General features: G+C 37.9%; 1 protein-coding gene across 3 annotated transcripts in view; it reads left to right on the top strand.

The window, feature by feature from the left end:
• The first annotated feature begins 344 nt into the window (after positions 1-344).
• SFXN1 (sideroflexin 1) overlaps positions 345-20,298 on the top strand; it is a 27,867-nt gene continuing 7,913 nt past the window's right edge. For 2 of the 3 annotated variants that reach the window (XR_003399376.1, XM_026858223.1), the window contains exons 1-8: positions 345-446; positions 1,220-1,284; positions 12,530-12,704; positions 13,263-13,433; positions 16,150-16,248; positions 17,316-17,391; positions 18,462-18,547; positions 19,776-19,903. Coding sequence is in view for 2 of the 3 variants with exons in the window: in XM_026858223.1 (XP_026714024.1) it covers positions 12,541-12,704; positions 13,263-13,433; positions 16,150-16,248; positions 17,316-17,391; positions 18,462-18,547; positions 19,776-19,903 (724 nt within the window). In the remaining variant the exon portion in view is untranslated. The remainder of the gene's footprint in view (positions 447-1,219; positions 1,285-12,529; positions 12,705-13,262; positions 13,434-16,149; positions 16,249-17,315; positions 17,392-18,461; positions 18,548-19,775; positions 19,904-20,298) is intronic. The other variant, XM_026858222.1, reaches the window with a different exon arrangement.

The raw sequence follows: 20,298 nt of genomic DNA, 5'->3' as shown, positions 1-20,298 counted from the left end.
TAACAGAAGACCTTGGAGGAACTGGCCTGGGTTACAGACAGTAGTTGCAATCGGCCTCTGTGTGTTGGCAAGTTATTCTGGTCCATCAAAGCAGTAAACTAGCACTGTTTGCAGGCTGTAAATGGGATGCAGTACGGCTGTATCTGAACACATTTTACCACATTCACAGCAGTCTCAGCATTGGTTATGGGATAAGACCAGCTGCCTGGACCCCCGCAGCACCAGGCAGCGGGTGGGGGGCTGCCACGGCCCTCCCCTCCCGCCTCCTCCCTTGCTGCTCCCCCACCTGCTCCCCAAGTCTCCCCCGACCGCGAGCGGCCCCCGAGCGTGGGCTCTGTGTCACAGGGTGGTGCGTGGCAGCGGCAGGGATCCAGGCCTGCAGGAAACGAGCCTCCCAGCGGGGGGACCGTCCTTTCCAGGGGAGGAACACGGCGCCTAACTTGGAGGTCAGACCCCTGGTAGCCAGAGGCAGGGACTTATTATAAGTACTGATTTTTTTTAAGATTTATTGAATTATAAATAATATGTGATTATAGCAGGCACTGGGGGGTGGTGAATACTGGCTTTGTACCAATGTTCAATTAAAAAAACCCATCTGTATGGATCCAATAAGAAAAAGATATATGAAATGGTGAAAAACTACAGAAGAGGGCCATGAACCTGCCTGGTTAGAGCCAGATAATCCTATTTCAGTTTAACGGGGCGGGGAATTAAAAAATAAGGAGCAGAGACAAGCTTGCAGCAATCGGGACTGAAATAAAGAGCCTGCACAAACCCTTTTTAGCAAAGAAGCTTTATTTTTCTTAATGAAGAGATGAAGTGAGTGTGTGACGTGTCTCTGCGATATACCTCATGCGAGGGAAGAAGAGGTGCCAAATTGAAAGCCAACATCGCTGAGCTGGCTGCAGCAACCTCTAACATCTGGAGGTAGCTTTAATGCAGAATGATGAAATCTCTCGTCAAGTTACATGCCAAAGATGGCTGCTGTTTTGAGGAGAGAGCCCCAGCAGCAAGCTCTATCCATTTAACACAGACTGCTGCTTTTGTTGCTAGGCTACGAGCAGCACCTACATTTATAAGCAACAAAAAAAAAATATTAGTATCTTGTAGTGTTGCCATGATTTGCCTTCTCCAGTGTTTAGTTTGTTTGTATGTTTCCAGTAGGAAGAATTATAGTGCAGACGAAGATTTTATTTTTTTTTCCTTGTGATTTAAATAGATATTTACTGGTAGAAGCTGTTTTGGGGAAGAAGAACTTGGCAAGTGGCTTTGTTAACATTTGGTGTAAGTACATTGCATCATACTTCTCCCAGTCATCAGCTGTGCTGCTTCTTTCAAACTGTGATAGCAAACATAGTCCAAATAGAGGAATACCATTGCTCATGACCCCACTGAGTCTGATACGTCTTTTGCCGTCACACAAAAATGCTTTCATTCCCTAAAAATCTATTAGTGCTTCTCATTTGAACTAATTACACTGCCATGATTGATACCCCTGGAGAATGTATTGTGTTCATTTCTTTTCCAGAGCAATTAAAATATGGGTAGTAGCTGGGTTTGCCTTTCTGCTGTTGCTTTGCCAATGTGGTGTAGTTTTACAGTAGAATAGGTCACCTTTTACTTATCAGAGGGTAGCTAATTTCCTGTCCTTTCTCCTAAGCTGACATAGCAGCTGTTGTGGTGGGCATTGCTCATGGAAAAGAAAAATCTACATTTGTTTAGGCAAAGGAGCCCCAAAAAGGGCCAATATGTTATTTGAGGAATAAAGAGGCCTAACAGGATCCATAAGTATTTCTCTTATCAAAGCAGCATGGGAAATGCCTAAAAAAATCCCAGCTCTGCAAAAACAAGCAGCTTTGGGTGCTTTGGTTTATAAACATGTCAGAGGAAGAAAAGCTGTTCTTCACCCCATTTTATAGCAGCAAGTACTTTTCTCAACCTCAATTTCTCAGCCTGTGTCTCTCTGTCCAGAACAGGGTTCTGGGCTCTCTATGTCCAGAACAGGGCATTGGCAGCTTGACAACAGGCTGTTAGGGGACTGCTTTGAAGAATGGAGATCTAGGGGCCTAAGTGTGTCAGATCTTTTTTTCTCTCTCCCAGTGAATCTGCACATGAAATGTTTCCAGCAGCACCTGGTTCTAACTTTTGAACTATTCCTATTCTTTAGGATCTTGGTAAGAAAGAGGTACTGCTGTTACCTTCTATTTTTACTGGGTTTTCCTTTTTCAAAAAAGGAACCCTTAAATGCCTCTAGGAGATTTTTGAGAATCATGATCTGACCTAAGCATCTTTACATCACCTGAAGTTAGGGATCTAAGTCCTGGTAAAGGACACCATACAAGTTACATCTTTCTTTTTACACTTTTTTCTCATTGACTAGGTTGCTCACTTGCCCTCCTGTGTGCCGGCTAGTTTGATTTCTTTTCTAAGCTAGAGTACCCAGCGTGTCCCATGCTTTCTAACGGAGGGTTGCAGTTTGGGAGTTGGGCACCAAGAAGTGAGATATCACAATGTTTATTATCACAGTTATATCTGCCCTGCTTTTGGATGGACTTCTCTTCAGATTTCTCCCTCCCCCAGCTCAGTTTTTGCTGACTTTCTGAAACTGCATGCAAGGGAGGTGAAAGGCCACTCTCATTAATAGTCCTCTTCTGCAGGGGAAGGTGCAGGAGGTTATAATCTGGATTCCAGCCCCCATAAAAGCAAAGAGTGACAGAAAATTCCGTATAGAGAGTGAAGCAGAACCCTATCTGGTACCCAATCTAAGGATGTTTGCCAAAGGATCCTCACTGAAGAGAATTCAGGTGTTTGTATCTGTGGAGGAAAGCCTACTTCTGGGGTAGTTCTCAGGCGAGTTTCTCTCATAAATATTCTCTTACAATAGTGCACTTCTGGCAACCTAAGCTATCTGCATCTCTCAAGGAATGGACATTTTGCCGTTAGGGATGCTTCTTGACTCAGAACAGTGACTGTAGCTTTAAAAATGTGTATTTAGATCAGATATAGAAAATTGGGTTCACAGTTATATCATCAAGAAATTTCTTTTTCTGTTGCTCTACTCCAAATTTTACCTTAGATACTGGAAAAACTAATGACGTACCTGGCAAAGTTTCTTAATTGTGGAATGGATTTTTTTCAAGATTTGGGTAAAAATACGAAGTGTCAGTAACATAAGAAAATGTAAATGGTTCCAAGGAAGGTAGTGAAGCTGCTTTTCATCATTCGTGCACTTCTGCATGAGTTGCCCAGAGTTTCTGAGATCATGTGCTCATCTGGATTATTCAGTCATGTAATGGGGTTTAAAATAAATGATAAAATATCTGGGTTGTTCAAAATCGAGTGGTATGTTACTGTCTGAAATAAATTAAATAGTCTTTGCTATTCTTTGCTATTCTTTTGGCTATTGCTTTGATTTGAAAAGCAATTATATGACCTTCAGTATGATGTTTAAAACGTGAACTTTGAAAAGGAACAGCGGAGAGTTGAACTCCTGACAACTCCTGAATCTGCATTTTTGTAGAATTGCTGCAACTGCTGTTGTTAACCTTTAAACAAGGTTTAAAGTCTTCTAATATTGCTGGTGCTGCAGCAATATCTAAATGTAGCCTTTGTACTAAAACTTTGTGCTGTTTTTTATGTAATAATTTTTCAAGAGAGGCCACTCTCAGTTATTCTTAAGTCCATTTTCCCCTCCAGTTAATAATAGTATTAAACATTAGATCCTGAACTGGCAGATATCAGAGGGGGCAAGAAATTTGGGTGTGCTTGGTACTGGAGCTTCCAGCTCAGTTCAGTGTCACTTTCTGATTGAAATACAAGATGAGAAGGATAGTCAAAGAATTATTGATTTAAAATGAAGATTTTTGTAGAAGGTTATTAAAAGTATGGAGTTGGGAGTTTCTCTTCAGATAAACAAAGACCTCCATTTTAGCCAGTGAGATCTACTTTTTTTTTTTTTTTTTTTCTCTCCTGATTACTACGGTTAGGAGAGCTTTGCGGAGGGAGAACGAGGAGGCAGCAGCAAGGAGATTTGGTAAGAGATGGTAGAGGCAAGGCTGGCAGTGAAATTTGCTTTAAAGCACTTGGGAAGTGCAGTTCCACTCTGTGATCTGCCATCTGTAGCACCATAGCTAATTGCCTCCAGTCTACAGAACCACCTCTTCAGTGCAACTTTTGGTGCCAAGTACGTGGCAAGCTGTGGCCATTTCTTTACCTTGACAGTAATATGTTTATGAAAAACTTTATGAACACACGATCGCAGTTATGATTCTGAAAATATGCCTTGATATATAGGAAGAGCCGCAGTGTGAGGCACGTGGATAATCAAACCTCTGCATCAGTGCTGGGGAGCTAAACAGCATCAAAAATTTTTCCCGGTCATGGGAACACAGTCCTCCGTATTGTTATCTTGCTGTAACACAGCGTGGTTTTGCTCAGAACAGCTGATGCTCACCCAGACAATCCAGCAGCACAAGGGAGGATTTAGCTGCTCTTCTCCATGGGCAGTTTGGATACAGCCACCCTAGTTTGGTTTAATAATATGAATGTGCCAGAGGGCATAGTTGGTTCTTTATTACTGGTTTAATTTACTAGTGTGAACTATTACCAGCTTCAGGGTTTGCAGGTACAAGTGATTCTATTAAATACCTAACTGATCTGTTTGAAACACCAAAAATATGTATTATTTCCTTCCTTACTGTGTATTTTCCATGATAATGTTAACTGTTTGACGGCATTATGATGTTGTCTTTTATCCTTTCCAGTACTGCTGATCCTCCCATGTGAACATGACCTCAGTGACATTTCAGGATGGATCATTCAATATCTTATGTGTTTGTAAAATTAACGTTGTTTTCCAAATCCTCTGTTAATGATGTTGTTTGAGGAAGAGAGTTGTTTAAAGATCAGATTGGGTAATTTTACTGCTAGCCTTTCCACCTTAAAATGTAAAGTTTTGTCCAATTTCACAGGTGGTCTCCCCTCTGTTGGTACTTACTGAATAGCAACAGGTGTGGGAATAATAAATTCAGATGTTTATATATAGGCAGTTAAGTGTTATGTAGTTGTGGAAGTTTGCCTTCATTAGCTGACTGTAACAAAGCAAACATTTTTATCTTTGTTCTAGAGGATTTGTGCATTTGCTTTCCAGTCCCTTTGCAAACTTTCTACTTATCTCAGAGTTCAGATGGATTTATTTTAATTTGATTTAACCCAAATGTCCTTTATTATTTTTTTCAAAGAATTCTATTATGGATATATGGATAATGCAAACTTAAATCTTGGGCAAATAATGTATATGGAGAATTATATCACTAAAGCTAGTGGAATTACACCCTTGTTAAAGCATTAAAATAATAATAATAGTTTTATTACAGTGCTTTTGTTATTGAGTATTTGAATAGATTAGGTAAACAGCAGCACCCCTTTAAAACTGTATCTGAAAATTAAGGTGACAGTTAAGTAAAATACTGTTGCAGTAACTTAAATTTTGTACCTATTTCTTTCAGTTTTACAGTCTCACTGTTTAAATACAACATAACATTTTAAAAAAGCTGTACAGTTTATGATGATGACTGCATGGCTGTGGGATAATGTATTGATGAAAACATTTTATGCACAGTCGACATTTTTACTTTGTAGTTGGACATTTTGTTTTATAAGAGGATCCCTTTGAAGTACAAAGGCATTTTATTGGCTTATGGTTTTGTTTTATGGGATGTATTTCCCTTTTCACCATTTACTAATAGGGGCTGATAAGTCATGAGTAGCATCATGCAGTCACTGTAATACAAGAGGTGTGGCTTTTATTCTAAAAATATTTTGCTGGAAAACTTGTAAGTTTTCAAAACAGAAATTCACTGGTTCTCTTAGGCACCATTTTAACAGGTCTGTGACTCAATCCCGAGACTGACAAACTCAGCAATTTTATTTACTTCACTGCAAGTTTTATGTGTCTCCAAATTATGTTATTCTAATGTCTGAACTTTTTACACTCCCTTGTATACGTGACATCTGTTCCTTCTCTGTGGATGCTGGTGGTCTGTCCCCGTCCACAGTCCTTATGATTTTTATTTTAAACTTATTTAGAACATTGTTGTTCTTATGTATATTCTTAAAGTGCAAATCAATTATGTCAGTCACATCGTTTAGAAGAAAATGGTTTGTTTACTTAAATAGCTATCACCTAAAGTTTTGATCCCTCTTTGCATGAGATCTAATCTTTTGCAGGGTGGACACCTGTCCTTTCCCCCCCCATCCTATGCAGTACTGGAGGCTATACACTATTCTGTATCTTTATTAAGATTAGTAATATTAAAGTCAGTGTTTTCTGTTGCTATCTTTCTAAACAGACTCAGTGATTTCAAGCATGATCTTTTGTTGTGGCACATGCTAAGGGTCCACTGTTAATATATGTTTTCCATTTTTTTGCTAGGTTGCTTTTTCCTGTTGCAGCACTAACCCTTTTTTGATAGATTTACAAACAGAAGGAGAGACCAAAGCATGTGCCAACATGCTTCTGCTAGCTTACTGTGGCTAGCATGGATAACAGTAGCGAGAAAGGCATGGAAAAGGAGTTTTACCTTGTGCTGGTGAAGAGTGGTTGTGTGTCTCTGGGGTGCTTTTACTGTTCTAGCATGTGTTACAGCCACCCTGGATACTCTGTTACCCCTAATACTTAGGTCATGTTAGCTCTTTCTACCATCTTTTTTTTTTTTGCTACACAAACACACAAAGACTGGCAGTTTTTCCAGTTTACAGCAAGCTGAGTCTCTCTTGTACCCATTTTCTTGGTCCGTAATGTAGACTTCCGATACCTTGACTCTGGCAAACCAAAAAGTTTTAAATTATTCATGTTTTATGTTTCTTTTTCATTGTCTTCCCTGCAGATTTAAGGCTAGGCTTCAAGATTTGCATTACACCTGGCTCGTCCTGCATCTGCAGGTCCTGAACTTGAGCAAAATGGTAACCCAAGGTAGTCACTGGTTAGTGTGTTGAAGGAGCATGGGAGTGCAAGACCTTCTGTGCTCCCAGACCTTTTACTGTGCCAGTTCAACACACTAATCAAGGAGTCTGACCTGGCCTCTCTTTTCTTTCTGCTGCATTAGTTTTCTGCTAGGGTAGTAAGTTATATCAGCACACATGCTTCAAGGAGCATCAGAGCGGACACAGAGTAGATCAAGTGGGAAGGAGATAAAGACAGGACGTGGAAGTGGTAAGTCTTCTATTTTCTGTAGATCCGCCTTCACTGAGGTAGTGTAAATGAAATGGAATTAAATGATCCTGAATTGAACCATGAACCACCTGCAGTGAAGGCAGATTCTTACTGTTTAGATTTCTTATTACTAAAGGACTTGGTTTTGTGGACAGAGGTATCATAAGTATATATAAAAATTGTTCACAGACAACCCAGTGGTATATATGCTAATCCAAGCGAAAAGAAAGAAAAGAACTTCGAGTTATGGACTGCTTTATTAAGCATTCATTGGTAGAGCTTTAAACAGGTTAACATAAGTATCCTAAGCAGTTTTTATTGTTAATGAAACTGATATTTCAATTATAACAAACTTGGACTTTCCTACAAATAATATACCAATAGGGAAGCACTCAGTATGATTTACCAGCCCTAATGTAGAAATGTTACCTTTTTTTTTTTTAAGTGGAAAAGAATTTTTGAATAAATGAGTTCACCCAGCTTTCATAGGGTGCTGCTTTGCAAAACCAGCAGTTACCATTTTAGACCAGAAGATGGTCTGGTTTTCCATAATATATCACTGTTCACAAATGGGTGTCTTTAACAGTATAGTACTAAGAAAGGGAAAAGAAAGCTAAGGAGTATCTCCTGTTCAGGCACTCTGCATGAGAACTCTGTTCTCCAAATCTGTCCTGAGTCTTATTTCGTTTCCATGATCTGTGTTCATTCTGTGACATGCCTGGTGAGCAAAGTGTCAGATGAAAATAATGCTACTTATCCACAGGTGTCGTTTTGAACTTTTGAAAAAGTTTTGAACTTTTTTTTTGAAAGTTTTGAACTTTTTTTTTGAAAGTTTTGAACTTTCATAACTGTGGAAGTACTTACAGCAAACAAGAACATGGAATAGAAAACCAAGAATATTCAGCTGGAAGTGAGGGACTGAATTCTCTGCTTCTTATCCAGTGCCTTTCATCTCTCATCAGTACTTTTGTGAAATAATAACTTGTGTCTTGCCATATCACTACTTAGAGCATGGGTCAGGAGTTCAAGGTTCTTCTGCCATTTGTGACATGGACTGTGGTCTTGAGCCAAGTTATGTTATTTACTTGTCTGTTTCTTTTACCTGTGTGTGGGGAGGAGGATGCACCTTAACAGTGCTGGAAAGCTGGTAACATCTCTAAATGTCTTTGGAGTAAGCTGCAAAAAGAAGCAGTGTTAGGTTTTACTGGTCTGATGTCAGTTATTTATAATTCTGGTACAAATGCCTTCATGCTTCAGGGTTAGCTTAGTAAATGATATATTGCTAAGGCACCCTTTTTTTTCTTGAAGTTTGTAACATTTATTGTTTCACCATAGGGAAATCCTGTCTCAGCATAAAGACCATAAGAGAAGCTGCTGTACAATAATGGACTCAATAGTGAAAAAGAGTGGAAGAAGCAGGAAAAAATTAGTTTCCCCTACTATACCACATTTATTAGCCTTCTATTATGTTGGGAAGCTTTAGGACCTTCCCTAACTTGATGGTGAAACTTTTAAGATCTGAGAGCTGTTGAATCACAACTATATTTACTGTAAATTGGAGCAGCAATGCTGATGGTCCTTGCTTTATGCTTACTTATTTGAGTTAATGACTGCAAATTTTAATACATGAACAGGCCTTTGAGGTCTCTTGTACCAAAGGAAAACTGAAAGCCACTAGGGAAAAATGATGTCGTGAAAGAGCAAGAAAGTGTATTCAGTAGGCCAGATTTAATATATTAAATAAACTTATCAATGTTCATTTTAATCATTGAAACACATATTTGGCAGCATTTCTATGCAGCAGTGGATCACCTCCTGAACAGGTAAAACTATAGAGGAAATAGCTCACAGTACCATTTTACTGTATTAAAGTATGTGATAACTTACTGAAGCAAATAGCTCATATTCCATGTAGTTTACACCTGGTAGGAAAGAAGACACTGCACTGAAGGAGTCTTCATCTTACCCAGGGCTTCAGAGCTGCTGGTTGGGGTCAGTGCCAAGTGAACAGAGATTTTTAACTCTTAAGAGAGGCATAAATCCAGCTCTGAGTGCTCTGTGCTCAGAGCTGGTCGTAAGAAGGTCTTAATTTTTGTTAGCAGACACTAGCTTTATTTTGTCACGTGTTCTGGTTTCACATATATTTTCACAATACAGAAAGAGCACAGCATTGGATGGAAACGGGTATAGAAAACCCTGGCCTTGTGATTTCAGATGATCATGTGTTTTTAACAGTACCATTTTCTGCAGATACTTTAGTATATTTTCTGTTATCCAAGCATTCAGAATGATTTATGCCTTTGTCAAATAGCTGGGAGGTGTTAATTATTGCAATAAAAGCTGTGATCTTATACTGTTTCGGGAGTCTTTGAAGCAACCTTGCACATGATGACTTGGAGTGGAAACTGCCAGTTTTAAACTTGTCTGGAAAGGATTAATTGAGCATTTAAGCTCTTAATACAGTTTATCAGGAAAAAGCAAAAGCAGTCCTGTTGGTGTGCTACCTGCAGCCTGTGCTGTCAGTTCATGATTATCCGGAGTTCAGCAATATCTGCAGCAACACAGCTTGGTTTTGCACAGCTGGTCTCTACACTGCAAAGGCAAACGGCTCTGCTTTGCCAGCCACAGCTCTGAGTTTCTCCTGATGTCAGGAAAATTTAGAGAGCGGGTAGTTATCATTTTTATGTGATTTTTTTTTTTTTTAATCAAATTGATTTAGCATGTGTAAAATTCAATAGTAAGATCTGTTCTGTAGAATTGGAGATTATTTGTTCAAGGAAAAGCTTGAGTCTGGTAGAAAGCAGAGATCTTTCTTATTTAATGTTTTTGGTTTTTCACTGTTCTATTAGAAATAATACAAGCTAAACATAAAAACAATACATAAAGATCCTAAAACTTTTTTTTTTCAGTTGATAAAACCAAACTCCTTGAGTTTTCAATAGAAGCTGATTATTTAACTTAAAGAATCCTTAATTATCAATAAATGTACAAAAGGAAGGATGTTTTTATTGAGTGGCACCAAATTAGGATTTTCTAATAAATTACTAATAAATTTATTTAGTAATACTAGCTGATATATGACATTTCCATCATTCAGCTGTTAATAATGCTGTGATTGTGAAGGACAACCCTTCATTATTATTTATTTAATCCATTCTGGCTTCTCAAAGTTTTGTGTACCAGCAGTAGGTTACTTTCTTCATTACCACATGTGCAACTTTGCCTCAGATATTCAGTAGTGCTAAGTAGAATGTTCTTGCCAAATCCTCTTTAAATGCAGCTTATCTTCCTGTATAATGCAGTTATTCTGCATTTTTGCAACCTTATCTTTACAGCTTTACAGTCATGTCTGGTGCTCAGTACCATCAGGCTTATGCATACACAGTTTCTATTGACTTCATGAGCACATAAAACATTGAGAAGAATTTGAACAGTCTCAGTGTCATCAGCGGTTCTTCCTGGCATATCAGAAAATCAAATACTTCCCCTCTTGTTTGTATGGTACACCATAAAATAGTATGTGGCCACTAGGTTTTCATTGTCATTAAATCACAGTAATAATAACCACAGAAGTCCTAAATAAGAATCATGTTTGTGCTGTTACATTAGCATAAAAATGTTAAGTCTGGGTAAATGCAGGGGAGACAGACTTTTCACAAATAATTCCCACTCTGAGAGCAACTCAGAATGATAAGTGGTTCAGGGCAGAATAATTTTTACACAGTCCTCAACTGCTTAAAAAGTTGATTTCATGGTGCCTGCGAGAGATGTTACAAAGCTGTATAATCTCCTTCTTGTACAACTGTGAGCTGACGTAGCTCACTTTCAAGAACAGGCTTTTTTGGGCCTTTTGGGTGGTGGGTTTTTTGCTATAAATGCTGGTCTGTAGTGTCTTGTAAATATTTGTTTCCTCCTCCTTTCTGTTGCTCAAAGCTGATGATTCAGGGGTGGTTATGATAGATGGAGAGACTTAAGCCTTTATTTCTTTGGAAGTTTACTTTTTCAAAGTCTTCCAAGTTTTTCCACTTGAGGTAAAAGAGAAGGATCATAATTACATTTGAGAGATGGACAATAGCTTCCTCAAATTTCATGGTCTTTCCGTTTCTCCCATGAAGTTCATGGGGATTTTTTATGATGGAGATGCTTTACATGATTAGTTACCTTCTTTTTGTGAATTTTTTTCTGTTCTTCATTATAAGTTTCATCAAATTGACCAAAATGTCACAGACAACTTCATGGTGGTCTTGAGTTAAAAAGAAAATACTTTTCAGTGGCAGCTTATACCGTATGTATCAGTTGTCCTCATGGTGATGTTTTTCCTATTAAAACAGAAAAAATGCTATGTGATATCATCTGTATTTTTAGAGATCAATTTACTTCAGCCATTTGAATTACAAACATTATTTGGAGCATGCTCTTTTTCTTTTTTTTTTTTTTAACTGGCTATTGAATATGTTGCAGAAATTTCTCAAGAAAGTCCAAGTTCATATAGCTTGTGCTATGCAGGGACTGTCCTTCTTTCATTAGATGAAGGATTGAAGTAAAATTAGTCATCCTGAAGTAATTTTTAATTTTCTGGGCTTTAGGCCCCATCAGTGCACAACTATGTTAGTTCAGTGCCCTTCACTGTAGTTCTTTAACCGTCTTTGAAGTATCATTAGGAGATCTGGTCATGTGTTTATAATGTGGCAAATTGTTGCATTATATAATCTTTGTTTGGTTAAAACATGGATTTAGAGAAACAACATTTATTAAAATAAATTGTTGGGTTTGTGTTCCTAATTTTTGTTTTGTTTTGCTGTGCCAGTGAAGCTAACTGGATTTTATTAAATGTTTCTTCCGTCACTGCACTTTATAGGAGCTCTTCAGTCATGTCTTGAAATGCTGAAGTTCTCCGTCCCTTCAAGACAGTATTTTCAGCAAACACTAATTCATCATTGAAATAAAACACACTTCTGATTAGTATATTGTTATTTATTAATAAATTCCTGTACTCTGTTAGCATCTGCTTCATCCTCAGATATTTTTACATGATGTACCTCTATCTCATAATGAGATATGCATCCTCTTACAAAGATGTAAGATATAAATGTCTTGGGGAAATGGGCACAGAAATACATCTATAGACATTTAAGTAATTTCCTGCTTTTTAACTTCTGTCAATTCCAACCTCATTAAACCCCATGATGATAACTGACATCATCAGTTTATTCTCTGTTTTTTTTAATCTAAGCATAACATTTCATCCTGCAGATTGTAGATACGTTACAAAATAAGTGGAATTCCAAATTGCAAATTTTCATATTTTCTTCACAGAGTTTTTGAAGATGTCAGCAGATATACCATTAAATATTAATATCAAGGAGCCCCGATGGGATCAAAGCACTTTTGTTGGACGAGCCAGTCACTTCTTCACTGTAACAGATCCCCGGAATATTTTGTTATCTGATGCCCAACTGGAAAATGCAAGAAAAATTGTGCATGATTACAGGTATGCCTTGATCACTTTTACTGCTGGCCCATAAAGTCCATGTCAATGATAAGTACATGGTTATATATTTAAAAGGAAATATTAAAACCCTATTAAAATAGAGAACCCCTGTTAAGTAATCTGAAATACAAAAGTGTCTTAATCCTGAAAACAGTTAATACAACAACAGAGTTTAAAACTTCCTCTTATGTGTTACATTGTTTGGAGCAAGTAGTTTCCTGAATACTTTCAAAGTAAATTTTCAAAGTTTCATGCTAATGAATCCAGAGATTTTAGCTCTACATTTTAGCTCTAAAATCTAGTACGTTTGAGTAAACAGAAATTTGGTGCAGGATATATGGACTCAGCCAACATAACCACTGCTGTGAGTTTTGATTCTTTTTACTTCACCAGTCCATTTAAAAGCTGAAGATCTACAAGCTGACTATGAAGCTACATTAACTTAGTATGAATATCTCAAAATCCTCTGATGCCACATTTGTCACTGGAGGTTGCAGCATTTTCTAACTGTTGTGCTTTTTGCTGTTGTCTTGTTTTTGTTTTTTAACTTGTCCCAAGACAAGGTATCCTGGCACCTGGTTTGACAGAAGATGACTTGTGGAGAGCAAAATATATCTATGATTCAGCCTTTCACCCAGACACTGGTGAAAAGATGGTCTTAATTGGCCGAATGTCAGCTCAGGTACCCATGAACATGACTATCACAGGTTGTATGATGACCTTTTATAGGTAAGTGATGGCAATATAACATATAAAATATTTTCCTACAAATCAGATAAGTGAAAATCAATGTTTTTCTTGAAAGAGCATTTTAGAAGATTTATAACCAATATTTTAAAATGTAACATTATGCTTCCTTTTCTCTTCTCTCTCTGCATTCCCTCACACTGATTAATGATTTCCTCTGGAAGTAGTTGAGAGATAAGCCCTTAGCCCCTCTCCTTCACCATCCCACTTTTCCTCAAACTGGGAAAGTTGAATGTTCAAAAATCCCATCCATGTAGGAGGGTTGTGTGGAGGACAAAGAGGAGGAGATACCTGGGAATTTCTTACCTTAGAGGTCTGGCATGTAGGATGTTCTGTCTGCTGAGTGAGTACTCAATATGCTTCAGTCCATCAGTCATCAAGTTTCTCCAGCTCTGGTTTGTTCCTTCCATTTCCTCAATAGTTCTTGAATCACCAGTACAGTGAAGCCCACAGCAGAAGCCAGTATCATCTGTTAGTAAACTCCATGTCAGAAATAGTTTTGTGACACAATGCTTTGTTAGCAAGATCTGGTGGGAGGTTCAGGGGAAATAACAATAGTGATTCTGAGATGTTACAAATTCTTGACTCACACTCCAGAAGGGCACAGCTGTTTTGAATGGTGCATATATATGTGTGTGTTTTTAAAAAGCAGTCAAGAATATGAATAAAGCCATCAATACAGCTGCCCATTCACAGGCACTGCTTCCTGTTAACTGCTTATTCTGTTATGCATGTTCTGTTATTATCTTTAATACTTATAGCAGCTATGTACCTTTTCTTTGCATTATCGGTAGTCACTCAGATTCAAAACTAGGTGCTTTATTAGCCTGGAAGACATTGGTTTCTTTGGACCAAACCCTCAGCAGTGCAAACAGGATCGTGTAGAAGCCCTTGGATGATGCAGTGTGGCCTCCATCTTATTGCACATCACTGTGTTCTGGTTATTGCTGGCCACTGGAAGAAGCAAATTCCTCGTTACACCTACGAGGGCTCTTGGGCGTGCAGTAAGGCAATGTGAGTCCCAACTAAACTTTATAGCAGGCCTAACATCCTTGCACACTAGTAGCAAGAAAACAGGAAAAGATGAGACAAGAAGAGTTGTACAGGCACAGGAAAAAAGAAGGAAGAACAGTAGTACTGATGGGAAAAAAATCTTATCTAGTTTATCACTATGGCATCTCATTCAGATACTGGAAACCAGAGGGAATAAGAATACACTTTCAAATCTCCCAAATCTTTCATTTTTTTGCAATTTAAAGAAAAAAGATATCTTCCCATTTCAGAACCAAAGCCTCATGATATACACACACACCTTCTACTCTAGCATCTCCTCTTTGCTTTCCCGTCTGTTACAGAGTAATTGCCACAACTACTGCTTCTTTAGCACTCTCAATTTCCATATCAGCCCTCAAGTGAGAACCATGTTCATATTGACCATTACTGCCTGTGTTATTAAATAATTTAATTACATATAGGCTTTAAAGTCCTGTGAAAAGTTATTTTAATAATCAGGAAATAGTTTTCAGTAGCTTGTTGTTTTTGGTAGCCTGGTTCCCCTGACAGATTCTGGTGGAGCAGAATCTTCAGTGGTGTCTCCAATGGGGGCAAAGTTTGCGGTCTTGGTACACAAAGAAACACTTTTTCACTGGTATACTCCTAGCCTCCAGCTGTTTGTGCATTAGGAACTTTCTGATCCAGAGGTAGTGTTTTATTTAATGGCCCTTAGTGAATTGCTTTTTTATAAGTTTGTCCTGTTCTTTAGATATACTAACTAGTTTGAGAGCAGAAGCATTCATCGCACCACGGGACAGCCCCATACATTGTGAAAAAAATTGACTGTCACTTTTGTAATTTATCAGCATAACCATTTGTAAAATGATTATATCTGCAGTTTAACAGGGACTACATTAGCTTGTTAAATGGGGACTCTGCAACTTGTACAGACTATTATTTTTTTCACAGCCCCCCCACCCGTGCTGACAAGTTAGCATCATTTTGTCCTAAGGCATCTGCATACTGGCATGACAGAATTTATGAGGATTCCTTGAAGCTTTTGGTTTTGGTGGTTTATTTTTCAATGACTGATCACCTGGTTCATGCTGTACTGGACCTGAATAATTTCTGTGCTGTACCTGTACTTCTTAAACATGCAGATATTTGCATGAAAATAACTTTTCATTTTGGAGTTACGTGTCTTAATCTGTTTCTACATGAGACTGAATGTTTTAATGTCACAGGGATTTATTAAAAGGCATCGTATTAGCTTTTTGAAGACTAAGAGGATAAACCCTGTCTCCTAAAATCCACCTCTCAGTCACTTATGGAGCTTCCAAAGACAACTAAGCAGGCTATAAAGGAACAATAATCCTGGAAAAGTATTCTAGAAATTAGTGTTTCATATTTCTCTGTGTGTTTTTTATAGAGTGGTTTGCTATAATGCTTTTGTATTACAACAAACCATTGTCCCAACTGAACCTTGCTACTTAATCAGAGTACTTTTACAATTCTATTCTTAGAAGTAGTAGTACGTTCATTGTCAAGACAGTACCTCTTTGACAGTGTCGTTTCATTCAGATAAACGAGAACCTCTGCATGCTTACTGCTTGCACTGGCTTTTCTTGATTTGCCATCATTTTTCTGTGCTGTTGATTCAGCTGTGTTTTTAATAATAATAATAATAATTGTTTCTCTTTTCAAGAACGACACCAGCGGTGGTTTTCTGGCAGTGGATTAACCAGTCATTCAATGCTATAGTAAATTACACAAACAGGAGCGGTGATGCCCCAATTACTGTCAGGTCAGACACTGAACCATGTATAATACTTCTGATGTGTTTTTAAGTTGCTCTCTGAGGTACTGGAACATGGTTGATCTTTAAAGTTTGAAGTGATAGAGGAAAAAGTTTTTTTATCTGTGCTTATTTTTGATTTGATATGCACAGATGAGAAGTCTGAGAATCGTGGAAGTGAGAAACTCCATTTCTGTCCTTAAGATAAGCCTAAGCACCTTGATCATAAAGACTTAACAGTGTAGGACTTAACAGGAGTCTGTGTGCTCAAGGGTCTCATCGGTTTGGTGTTATACCAGGATTTTTCTAAGTTGATATTTTGTGTGGACCTTCAGGTGTCTCTCTGTGCCATCTTCTCAGTGCCCTGCAGTATAGCACACACCACCCTGTGTGCTTATTTACAAAAAGAACACTTCAAGGAACTGATCTGCACAGGACTTGTTTCTACTTGAAGGCAAAGACAGAGACTAAATAGATGCAGAAAGCTAGAAATCGTGAATAGGAGACCAGAATTGCAGTGCTTGACTTCCTGGTTTTGAGGCTGGATTGTTTATAGATGTCCAGGAGGAAGCAGTGGATTTGAGGATATACAGGCACCTCCTAGCTGGGAAGTATGTAAAGTGTGTTTTAGGGCAGATCACATTGGATTTGGGTGTTCGCAGCATAGCTAGTCTGCATGTATGTGTTTCAGTACAGCTGATTTTAATTACTTTTGTAGACATGGCCTTAGAAATCCAAACTGATTTTATTAGTTTAAGAAATTAGGAAATTAAATACAGAACTAAATCCTTCAAGGTGTTCATTCAGACACATGAGAAGATGCTGAACAGGTAGCAATGCAGAACCAGCAGAACCTGATTCAACATTTAGATGTTGCATGTGATTTTTACTTCTAGTGAAAGAAAAGGGTTTAATTTAGTGAATCTTCCATCCACATCTTATAGCAGTATCACAGAAGGGTCTACTTGCGGGGTGGGGGGGAAGATGGGACATAACTACATGTGTAAAATATACTTATTTTTAGAAGTGACATAAATGTAGTTGTGCATGTGCAAACATTTTTATTTTTGTTTTAGCCAGCTGGGAACAGCCTATGTTTCTGCTACCACAGGTGCTGTCGCAACAGCTTTAGGACTTAATGCACTAACAAAGGTATTGCTGATTTTTTTTTTTTTCTATTCTTAGCTAGACTTTGGTGTTCTGTGAGATGCTAACAGCTCATTTCTCCTCCTATGTATCTATGTCATGTTGTGAATAGCTCCCAGTATGGGGTTATAATGGCATTTGAAAGCTCCCTTCTTTAGATTCCAACCTTATTTTTGCCCCATGTAGATGGTTCTATATGTATTTCAAACACCTTGTCCTCCTTGTATGTATATCAAACAGCCTTGTGTCTTGATAACACAAACTGTATCTAATAAGGTGACTTTTTTGCAGTTTCTTTTTTACATATCAGAGTATCTAATAGCATTTGAAAGTTAATTAGAGTGGATATGTAATTACAACAATATGGACTCATTATACCATAAACTGTATAGGTGTGTTTTTAAGGTGCAGTATCACTTCTACAAACATGGACGCCTACTCCAGACTAGCTGAAGAACTTGTTCAGAGGTGCTGCTCTTAAATGCAGAAAATTCAAATTCTTTAAACAAGTGCACAACACAATCAAGGAAAAAAGGTCCTTTACCCAAAAAAAAACCCAGCAAAAATTTATTTTGTACTCCTCTGCTTATGTTTTAATGTACTGGGAGTGGTATAGAATTGACAAACTATTTGAGACACTATTCTAAGCAGAGGAGTTAAGGTTATATAAAACATTGGTGAAATGAATAGCCTTCATAGTCAGTACCTTTAGATGCAAAGCAGCTGGTATGGATGTTGCTGGCTGTGACCTTACCAGCAGAGACACTAAAGGTCTATTTAGTGTTGCTCTTGGGCTGACAGGCATGCTCAGAAGCTGAAGCTTCCTGCAGTGATACTACTAAATTAAGATTGGTTTTGCCAGTCTCCTGCCACTGCTCACTCAAGTATTTATGACTTACATCTTGTTTGTTTGTGGTTTTACCTCTGCCCGACCAGTGAGTTTTCATTGAGTTTTAATTTAAAGGAAATAAGTTCCGATCTATCATTAGCACATGAAGCATTTTAATATGACCTTTGGGAAAGAAAATTATTATATAATTTTTTTAATTTCTTTTTTCCCTCTCTGTGTCTTACAGCATGTCTCACCTCTTATAGGACGGTTTGTTCCTTTTGCTGCAGTTGCTGCTGCTAACTGCATTAATATTCCACTAATGAGACAAAGGTAGGAAAAAGAACAAAGATCACTCATTCTAGAAGAAAAGATGTTACTGAGTTTTTAGATCAGCAAGTTACTAAATAAAGCACATTATATATCTTTTGCTTGTTTCAGAATTTTGCAAAAACCTCATGCATGATCTTGTTTTGACTGATTGGTTGTGACATACATGAAATAGAACATCTTCATCCTCTTCAGAGAAATATCCATAGAGTTCTTTAGTCTTAGATTTCAGAAATCAGGTGCTGGTCCTTCAAAACTTGGTCACATGGAGCCTTTAATACAAACTCCACTTTGGAACAATACAGTCATTTCAAAAATGGTGCTTCAAAACCCACATGCAGAAGTTAGTCATAGAAGTAAGGCTTTGCAGTTCTGCTTAATCATCTGAGATTACAAAAATATGTACTTTCTCAGAAACAAAATTTCCTATGTATTCTGATTTGACTAGGACTATGAATAGAAGTGGGGGGAAACAAATGAAAAGCATCCTCTTATAAACAGAATGTTATGGGCAGAAAAGTGAATATTTAAGGTTTGTATGTACAATTAAATTCAATCCATGGTAACATTTTATCTCTTAAAAAAGATGAGGAGAAGAATAGAAGCAGTCCCCAGTATATCTGCCCTTCTGTCTACTTCTCACTCCCCTAGAAGTTCTCCCCAATATGTGAGTTTAACACCTAACCCTGCACTTGAGCAAAAGATCTAATAGAGAATAATACCGTTACAGAAATGTAGTTTGTTTTGTGCATCCTTTTATACTTTCAAATAAAACCTCAGACTAGAATGCCAGAGGGGAATTTTCACAAATACTTCTGTTTTAGTTCAGTGGAACTAATCTTCCTGTGTTTCCTGTGTTGTCTGGCAGAAAGGACAGACTACTTCCAGAGCGGTTCAGAAAATTCCACTTTTCTGAATGTTTTTTTGAAGGAACCTCTCCCTTCTGTGGACTGCAGAAATAACACATCTCCTTTCTTCCCCCTTGAAATGCATGTGACCAGGCTCAAGCAGCAGATTGCTGTTACAAATATTCAATTACTTACTTTTCAGTTTATTTTTCCTAAGATCTTTCTATGCCTTTTGAAATTTTTGTGCCAAAGAGCATTATAAACAAGCTAATGTGGAAAATAAAATAAAAACCATAATTCGTGTAATTGACAATTTTAAGGGGACAAAAAAGGTGAAAAAATGCATGTCAGTTGCTGCTTTATTTTTACCCCTTATTCAACAGAGAGCTCAAGTTTGGAATCCCTGTCACAGATGAGAACGGAAACAGACTGGGTGAATCAACAAAAGCAGCTCAGCAGGCAATTACCCAGGTGGTTATATCAAGGATTCTTATGGCTGCTCCTGGCATGGGTAAGAATAACTGCAGTCATGTGCAGCTCCTGATTATCAGTTCCTAGCGTGAGAGAGTGCGTAAATTCTATTTAAGTGATTTTTCTCAGAGGCCATATTATCTTACAGTCATACAGGCAGTATTTACATTTCTGTTAAGAAGTTCCACAGAGAAATGTGTGTTTCTTATGTGAAAGCATCCGCAGTGTGTTACACTGAAGTATAGCAGAAAAGCTCCCAGGATACTTTTACAGAAAGGTACAGATAACAAAGGAATGATAGCAAATTCTGCTTGAGTGAAATTGGTTTAATGAAGAGTGGATGCTTTGACCAGTGCCAAGTTACTGAGCTCAGGTTCAGTAGCATGTAAAATTAGAAGTTTTGCCTACTGGGAGAATTTATCTCTGTAAATACCA

This window comes from Athene cunicularia (assembly GCF_003259725.1).
Source record: "Athene cunicularia isolate RWA chromosome 13 unlocalized genomic scaffold, athCun1 chr13_part1, whole genome shotgun sequence".
NCBI lineage: Eukaryota > Metazoa > Chordata > Aves > Strigiformes > Strigidae > Athene > Athene cunicularia.
The sequence above is the reverse complement of the archived record's forward strand: the minus strand, read 5'-3'. Positions and strand labels throughout refer to the sequence as shown.